This window comes from Cornus florida, unplaced genomic scaffold (assembly GCF_030987335.1).
Source record: "Cornus florida cultivar Cherokee Brave unplaced genomic scaffold, ASM3098733v1 CherokeeBrave_3.0.0_Hap2_Chr01, whole genome shotgun sequence".
Classification (NCBI taxonomy): Eukaryota; Viridiplantae; Streptophyta; class Magnoliopsida; order Cornales; family Cornaceae; genus Cornus; species Cornus florida.
The window spans coordinates 103,550,240-103,559,769 of NW_026775571.1; the positions used below are offsets into that span (position 1 = coordinate 103,550,240).

Here is a 9,530-nt window from a genome sequence, read left to right on the forward strand (position 1 = left end):
TGCGCTAAAAACCTTCCTCCTGAATGGTTTCCACATACACCTTCATGAATAGCTCGCCGTATCTGCCGAGCCTCTGTGGGGGTGACGCACTTTAAGTATGGCCCGGAAAAAGATCTTCTGTATAACTGGTTATGCACTATGGCGTACTTTACAGCATTCGATTTGATTTTCCTAACCTCATCTCTTTGCTCAGGCAGAGTACCATCCCGGATGTAAGTTATGATCGGATCAATCCAACTTGGCTCATATGGAATAACATTCACTTGCCAAGGATCTGAGCCCGAAGGTTCTTTAAAAATGGATGGCTGGTTTAATATTCCTACTGGAATCACCCTTGCCAATGTTTCTCCAGAACCCGATGCACTACATGCTAGCCGATCGGCATCCTCGTTATGCTCTCTCGGTATTTGGATAAATTTAATTTTTTCAAAGTTTTTGGCTTCCCGCATAACAGCAGAATGATATGCTTCCATCGTTTCATCTTTGGTTTCATACTCGCTATTCACCTGCCGAACAATTAACTGCGAGCACTAAAGACAGTCAAATTCCTGACCTTCAGCTCCTTGGCAAGCTTAAGTCCTGCCAGCAATGCTTCATACTCCGCTTCATTGTTGGTGGCTCTGAATTCAAGCCGGAGCGCTTGACTTAAGGACGTACCCTCCGGTGTCTGCAGTTTGATCCCAATGCCTGCCCCCATCTGATTTGAGGATCCATCGACAAAAAGTTTCCACAAGCAACCACGAAGTTCTTCCTCCATGTCTTCTGAATCACATTCTAGTAAAAAATCTGCCACCGCTTGCCCTTTGATTGCCGTTCTGGGTTCATATGTTATATCAAATGAGCTTAACTCTATGGCTCACTTCGTCATCCTTCCTGAGAGGTTTGGTTTGTGCAGGATTATTCTGATAGGGAAAGTGGTTAGAACGATGATAGGATGGGATTCAAAATAATGCCTGAGCTTTCTTTTCGCATGCACTAGTGAGAGTATCACCCACTCCACCTTTGAATAACGTCGTTCGGCCTCAGTCATCGTTTTGCTAACATAGAACACTGGATATTGCTTCCCCTCTACACAACGGATCAAAACGCCACTTGTCGCGATGCTGGATACCCCGAGGTATAAAAATAGTTTTTCGCCTGGTTCTGGAGCTGACAGGACTGGATGGTTCTGCATATATTCTTTCAGAGCAGTTAATGCTAAGCGCTGTTCATCCCCCCAAACTTGTTTGCCATGGCTTCGTATTGTGTCAAAAAATGGTTTGCAGCGATCTGACAATTTGGAAATGAACCGGCTCAATGTAGTGATCCGTCCCGTAAGTGTTTACACTTCTTTGACTGTCGTCGGCTCGGCATTCTTAGTCAGAGCTCCTGCTTGGGCAGGGCTAGCTTCTATGCCCCTATGATTAACCATGTGTACCAGGAATTGACCAGAACTCACGCCGAACGAGCACTTGGTTGGATTGAGCTTCATTCCATATTGTCTCAACACATCAAATACTTCTTGTAGATGTTTCAGATAGTCAACTTTCTTCTTACTTTTTACCACCATGTCATCCATGTAAGCTTCCACGGTCTTCCCTATTTGACCCTTGAAAATTTTGCTAATAAGTCTTTGGTAAGTTGCTCCAGCGTTCTTTAGTCCGAATGGCATGACTTTGTAGCAATAAGTCCCGCGTTCGGTAACGAAAGAAGTTTTCTCTTCATCAGCAGAATCCATGGGGATCTGATTATAACCAGAATAAGCATCTAAAAAGGTTAAACGCTTATACCCAGTAGTAGCATCCACTATTTGATCAATTTTCGGTAGCGGAAAGCTATCCTTCGGACAGGCTTTGTTCAGATTGGTGAAATCAATGCACACTCGCCATTTCCCATTCTTCTTCTGCACCACAACAACGTTTGACAACCAATCAGGTTAATACACTTCTCTTATAAATCCCGCATCAAGTAGCCTGTCAACTTCATCAGCTATGATCCAGTTGCGCTCGGGAACAAACCATCGCTATTTCTGCTTTATAGGTCTTGTATTGGGATTAACGTTCAAGAAGTGATAGGATACAGAAGGGTCGATTCCAGGCATATCTAGGTGGCTCCATGCAAATACATCGGCGTTTTGAGACAAGAAATTAACTAACTCCTGTTTCTCCTCCACGGCGAGTCGTTCCCCCACTCTGGTTGTTCGTTCCGGTCGGAACCGATCGATCTGCACATCAACCAGGGGTTCTTCAGTCAAGTCCACTGGCTCTTCCTCCCCACTCTGCTTGGGGGGAGGCTCCTGTAATTGCTATCTCGGGCTTGCCAAACAGATGGGAGCTTTCCCTTTTCCAGCATACTTCAGCGTTACTGAATAACATTCCTTAGTTACAACCTGGACCCCATAAATGTCAATCACCTTGGTTCCGTTTGATCCTAGGCATCTCATTATTTGATGCAGAGTGGATGGAACACCTTGAACTCTGTGGATCCAACCTCTGCCCATCAGAAGGTTATAAAAGGGATGAATCTCGACAACTACAAATGTCTCCATCAGAACCCTCTCAGCAGCGTGTACTGCTACCTCCACCGTACCGATGGGCTCCACTCGTTTTCCATCAAACCCTAGCAAGGGATTTCCAGTGGGCTTGAGCCGGTCCGGCTTGATCTCGAGTCGATCAAATATGTCCCTCGGCATGACGTTCGCACTACTCCCAGGATAAATCAAAACTCTGTATACCAAACATTCGGCTACTGTCAAACTGACGACCAACGGGTCCTCATGAGGGATCTGGACACGTAATAGATCTGTTCTGTCAAACTTTATTTGTGTTGATGTGCTCTGTTGGTGAAAATTGTTGACACTGCCTATCCTCCTCTTCATCCGTGCCTGGCGAAGGCGTATTCGAAGCAGCTCATCTGACTCCTCAGTAGGCTCAGGCCGATCGTGAATTGCATTGATTATTTGAACTGGTTGCGTATTGTGAGAGTTCGACTTCTGATTCCTCTTCACGTGCTCCATTGGTCAATTCTGTTCCACCGCCGGGCCTTGAATATAACTTGCGAACTCCCCTCTGGCTATCAGCATCTCTACTTGTCTCCTTAAGTTCCTGTATTCATTAGTCTGATGGCCAAAGTCAGAATGAAATGCACAATGCTTAGACTGATCCCTCTGTTCGAGGGGTTGTCTGATCGGTAAAGGAGATTGGAACTTATCTTTATTTTCTTGGTACAGCCTTGCTAAGGTGACTTTCAACGGAGTAACTAGCTCTTCCGCCCTGGGCCTTTTCTCAGATTTCCACGAGGTCTGACGATGTGGCTGAACCTACTTTTGTCTGATATTTGCTTTGGTTTTCTCCTCTGTGGATATGACGGATGTCTTCTGAGCGTTAGCTGCCTCTTCTTCTTCTAAGCTTACAAATCCATCAGCTCTTTCATTAAGTTCATCCATAGTCTTTAGCGTATTCACGACCAAGCTTGTGTGGAATGGAGTGCCACGAGTCATAGCCAATATAAACGCTTGAACCGCGGTAGAAGGATGACATTCAATCACCATACTCTTAGTTAGGTTAAACCTGGTTAGGAAAGTTTGGAGACGCTCATCCTCATGCTGCTTCATTGTGAATAGGCTCGAAATGCCATTTGCTGGACGCTTATTTCCATAATATTGGCTTATGAACCGATCACACAAGCTTCGGAAACTATCCACTGAGCCCCTCGGCAGGTTTTTGAACCAGTTGAGCGCTGGTCCAGCTAGACTTGTAGGGAAGCACTTGCACATCAAGGAATCATTCTCAGTGTTCAGCGCCATTTTCAACTGGATGTGATACACATGATCAATTGGATCGGTCGTTCCATCGAACAGAATGAAAACGGGCATGGAAAATTTCCTCGGACTCGGGGCATTCAGAATTTCATCGGTGAACGGTGAATCAACAGTTCGATCTGCTGAACGGAGGGCTTCATTTTCCCTCTGGAACCTCGCGATCGCTCTCTGATCTACAGATCTCCTCTCTGAGCTGCGATAGTCGAATGTCGCCATGGAAGGCCGATAAGTCGGATCGAATGATCTGTCCTCAATAAGTTTTTTGTGCCACGGCGGTATAGCTTTGTGCGATAATCGAGAAAGTCATGGCTTCGTTTCGCTGGATCTGCTCACGCCGTGGATCCACGTGAGTTGATCCTTCGCGATCATCAACACGACGAGGATTTGACGGCAAATCGTTTAGCCGGAACTCATCGCGGTGAAGATCTGCCTGATTGTTCCCTACCTCCTCGCCATGTTGTGCTGCATTGGTACGTGCAACTTCTTCTCCTGCCGGGAGCGGTCGCGGAATCACCGGAACTTCTTGACACTGCATTTTAGTCCTTAAATATGCATTCTCTCTCCGGAGAGCTTGAATCATGCTCATCAACTCATCAAGTTTCATCTGCTGGACATTCTCTACCGTATTGGAGTTCTTACCCCCTATCATGATTCCGGAGTGAAGCAAAGGCATGAATCACGAATTCCTAATCAGATCTAAGCGTTACCGATGCAAATTCTGTCAGATCTGAACTCAACTTCATTGAATCGTGGTCACCGTTTGCTAGATCTGAGCTTTTCTAGCGTTGAACTCACCGGATCTAACTGCAATTGAACAAATCACAGTTGCGTAATTCTGAAGCAAATGCCTCAAAATCAATTAATACTCAAGAATCTTCTCTGAACAAACTCCAATCTCACTGATCTGGATTCAACTTCCAGAAATCAAACTTTTTGTTCACGAATTTGCTTGAATCAAGATGATATTGATCAAGCTCGAATCGATCGTCTTCGTCGTTTCCCACAAACGGCGCCAATTGAAGATGCAAAGATTTTTCTATCTTTATTTTGATAGAATCTTGTTACATTTTCAATAATGAAAAATCAATCCCCCCTTTCACTCTCTTCACTGCCCTTTTATATGAAATTACCAGTGTTACTGGACTATCTGTTTTAGGCCTTCTTTCTAATGGGCTCGGTCCTCTTCAGTGGGTCCTCCAAGCTCGGCCTATTTCGTGGTGCTCTTGTATGGGCTATACTTCAATTGTTTGCCCCGATCCCATGTCAGCAAACTATAACCGACCCATATCACTTATTGTATCCTCAGTCACCCACTTGGTCATGGTAGTGGCTACCTTCAGCAATTGTGTGGACAGTAGGAATAGGGCAGCTTATTGTGGAAGGTTCAATTTCAGTTTGCTGGTTATGGTTGTGGCTAGCAGGAGCATTATCAGTGTTAATAGGAGTAGAGCAGCCTATTGTGGAAGGATTAGCTTCAGAACTTAATGAGGCAAATTGGTTTTTTGTTGCCAAGGGTGGTTCATGTCTACCATTTTTACTGAGGGAAGGAGCCTGCTCTGAGCAAGTAACAGTGGTAGTAATGAGATCATTGGGAGCATGATGTTCAGTCAGTGTGGTTGGACCCTCCTTATTGTTCTTCTTAACCACCCTCTATTCAGAGCTAGAGGTGACATTGTTGCCTTCAAGAAGTTTAGGGCCTGTGGTGCTAAGGAGAGGTTTACATTTAGAGGTTGTATGCCCAAAACACTTCCATATCTCACAAACTTGAGGCATCCATTGGTATTCTGCATCAATAGTTATGAGTTTACCAGTCTCCAACCTTATTTCAAAATTATCCACAAGAGGTTTAGCAGCATCCACTTCAATACAAACCCTTGCATAATTGATCCTAGTTAAAGCTGCAATTTGTTTATCTGCAAATAAAGGTTTCCCCACTGCACTAGTGATACGACTTAGGCCCTTTGCAGTTTAATACTCGTAAGGAATATTGAAAAACTTAACCCATAAAGGTATGATATTACAAGCCTCCTTCTTAAACTCCATACCCTTTTCCCATTTTTTGAGAATGATTGGTCTTCCCATCATCATCCATGGCCCATTCACAAGGATATTGTTACAATCATCCTCACTGGAAAACTTGAATATGAAAAAGCCATTGTCATCCCCAAGTAATTCCTCAAAGCCCATTGAACCCCACAATTTCTGAGCTTGTTTGTTAACAATAGTGTATGGCAGCTTCTTCTGTAGAAAGTACCCTACAATACTGGCCTTCCATTCTTGCTCCCCTTCCTCAGCTAGACTTGCAGGGAGATCAACCACAATGGAGGATCCAGACTTTGCATTGGGTGAGAGAAATTCCAGGTTCATCCTGCACCTGTCACTTCCTGTGCCATGCCCAGTAGCAGCAACTTTTGACCAGCTAAAGTGTGTGTCTCGAGGGTCAGCATAGTCAATAGAGGGTTGCTGAGCAGTGTCAAGACTTTGTGGAAGCCTAGAATTGCTATTTTGGTGTAAGAAAGGAAAGTCATTTTGTGTTGGAATGGGTTGGACAGAAGTGTCAGTTACATGGTTTTACTGCAGACCTGCTGTATTTCCTGCCTCCAAAGGTGGCGCGTGGATGCTCCTCTAGTGCTGGTGTTGGGAGATAATGGCGGTCTTCCTTCCTCCACCTCTTCCCCTACCACTGGACCCTCTCCCTCTTCCTCTGCCTGATGCAGGAAAGCTTGGAACGTTACTCCTTTCCTCACTTGAGCAAGTGTGAGTGGCAAAAGGTTCAGCAGGGCCTTCCTCTACTGTTAGTGGTTGCTTTCCTCTATGCACTTTATCCCTGTGGTTTAGAGCTCTCTCTAAATCAGCAATTTTCTCTCTGGCATAGGCAAGTTCACGTCTGGCATTTGCTAGAGATCTAGCAGGGGCTTCATCAAGCATCTCTTTTGCCTGAGCTAAGGCTTTGGCTTCCTCAGCAGCTACATCCCATTTCCTTCATTCAGTTGCTTCATGAATAGTAAGAAGGTTAGCTGGGATTGCTTATCAGAGGGCGGAAGAAAAATATTGAATGATGATTTATTCATTAAAGATGTGAGTTATATAGTTAAAATTGGGATTGATGATATATATATATGGAAATTTTTTTTTTTACATATTTTTTTTTTATTTTGTATAGAATTTTATGGGTTATACAATTTACTTACCGGGAAACAAAAAAAAATTCTTTTAAAAAAATATATATTTCTTTGATTCTGACTTAAATTGCATGCAAGCAATAATATCCAACCTGCTCTTCGTAGTAGTAAATAGTATCTGCCTCATTTATATTAATATCAGAAACAAATAGATAGCATAATTTGTAATTGATCCGCAATAAATATACAGCACATGAAATGACTGCTCAAACAAGCAGTTTTATTAAAAGAAAATGTATCTTATTAGTGTTCCATACATACTTAAAAAATATAAGGTGACATTGAATTATTATAATTGAAAGTTATTGATGAACCCATGTTATAAAATCAAACAAGGCCCTAAATTATAAAGTATTATTTAAATTCAAAAAAATCATGGAATTAATGTAATAAGATGAGGTAGGCTCACATTAATTTTTTTATTTATTATAGACAAAACCCTCTCTCTATATATCTATTTATATAAGATTATTATTGACTCTCTTTTTATATTTAGAAAGAAAATCTGGGAAAAAGGTAAAAGGATGTTGAAATAGGAGCATTTTCCTTGAGAAGAAGAATAAATTGTTTCGGGTGCCATCTTCAAAAACAAAAGAAAGCATGGGCTCAATTTTGGGCCAAGGTTTCGTTTTTATTTTAGGCTCAATTTTCCGATTGGGCCAGCTTGTTATTCTTCTTCTATCTTTAATAAATTTGTTTTACCTTTCAAAAAAATAAAAAAAAATAAAAATAAAAAAAAAAAGTATAGGCCATGCATATTAGCTGGGGATTCAAGTACAACTGGTTTTTAAATGTGTAAATTTAATGTACTTTGATTGTCTAATTAGCATTTGAATGCTCAACTTTATTAGTATTAGTTGAATGAATAAAATATATTCTAGGTGATTGCAATGACAAGGATTCTCTAAGTTAAAAATTCTCTATATTGTTTAAAGATGAATTCTCCACTAAGAAGATTATTGTTGAATCATATAACACACGTTCATGTAGTTGCTACTGTGTACTCTAATGGGTTTGATGAAAAAGAATCAGAAATGAAAAAATCATGAAAAATCGGAAGATTAAAACAACACCTCGATCATTGGTTTAACAAGTAACACTAGATTAGTCTTTTGCACAATTCTTGTTTTACGTTTTTTATATAAAAAAATAAAAATAAAAAACCCCACTGGAAATTAAGTCATTAATAAAAGCAACTTAATTCAAAGGCTGCTTACCTCAAGATAAATTTAAAACATTGCATTATTTGGTTAGTCTTGAAAGAAATTATGTTTTCTATGCTTTATAAAAGATCTCCCTCAATTATTGGATTATTGGGTATATAGACTCCCGGGTTTGTCACACAGCTCCAAAAATAGTCAAATTTTTATCTTTTCCTTCATTCTGAATTAATTCAAAATTTAAAAGAAAAAAGGTGTGTCACTCTAGTATCTTTTAAAAAAGATGTTTAGACTTTCAAATGTGGAACTTGCTTTCCCAAGCTAACAATATTTTTTTTATATTTACGGTACAATCTATTTAACACGGTACAATATGTGATGTCTCACATCACTGTTATACGTTTAGACGAGCGAAAAGAATATAAAACAAACAATATTATGTTTAGCCAAAAAATAATAATAATAAAATAACATGCACAAATTTATGAGAGTGACAATGCATACCCTGATAAATGAACAAGTTTTCACCATTAAATAGAAGTGAAATATTTTCTGTACTGTGCTACGTATGATTATGATGACGCACCTTGATAAATGCTTCTTCAGATCCCGTTTACACCACCCAACCTTGAATAAAATTGTTCCAAGGAAAATGGGATCTCTGTATATAATGCGTCAATAATTGAAAAATTACGATGCATTCATATGCTAACAAGAATCTAATTCGTTAAATTTACATTATTAAGAACCAAATAACTTAAATCCCTAGCTAATATGGAATTATGGATGGCCTTTACTTTCTTTAAAAACTTTGAGAACCAGTTTTGATTAATTGTTGATTTGAAAACTGTTAAGTTAGCTTCCAGCCTTCCACGAGTTCATTGGAAAGACATCCATTCCAGTTAGTTAGCTAGCTATACCTCTGATCTGCTACAGCGTTCATTGACAAGTAGTCCCTTTGAGAAAACAGACGCTACTAGATCGATGCTTGATGGCATTACTTTATTGAACTACACAAGAAAAAACATATTAGAGAGCTAACCACACAATTACATTATTATACGTTAAAAAGGAACAAACAATAATGGGTCAAGTGCAAAAAACACTCATATAATATGCTTATAGTGTATATTGCACTCCTCCCGTGCAAAAAAAAACCCCTAAACTATGACATTTGTGCAAATAGGTCCTATTTATAAAAATTGGACTAAAATGCCCTTAACAACACATTTTATAATATATATTTTTTTTCTTTTTCTGTAAATTGACTAAAAAGGGTTTGCCGGTGCTGGAGAAGATGATGACTCTTACTTCGGCGTCGCACAAAATGGCCAGCTCTTCCGCCTAATGATGTTAACCTTACACACCTTCTTTATCTTCTTCTATTAT

At 40.4% G+C, this 9,530-nt stretch overlaps 1 protein-coding gene across 1 annotated transcript; it reads right to left on the reverse strand.

The window, feature by feature from the left end:
* Positions 1 to 2,002: 2,002 nt before the first annotated feature.
* LOC132279421 (uncharacterized) lies at positions 2,003 to 2,995 on the reverse strand. Its single transcript, XM_059781397.1, has 2 exons — positions 2,300 to 2,995; positions 2,003 to 2,203 (listed from the first exon to the last, which is right to left on the reverse strand). Exons 1-2 carry the CDS (start codon positions 2,993 to 2,995, stop codon positions 2,003 to 2,005), a joined length of 897 nt encoding a protein of 298 aa, XP_059637380.1.
* Between the last annotated feature and the right edge of the window lie 6,535 nt (positions 2,996 to 9,530).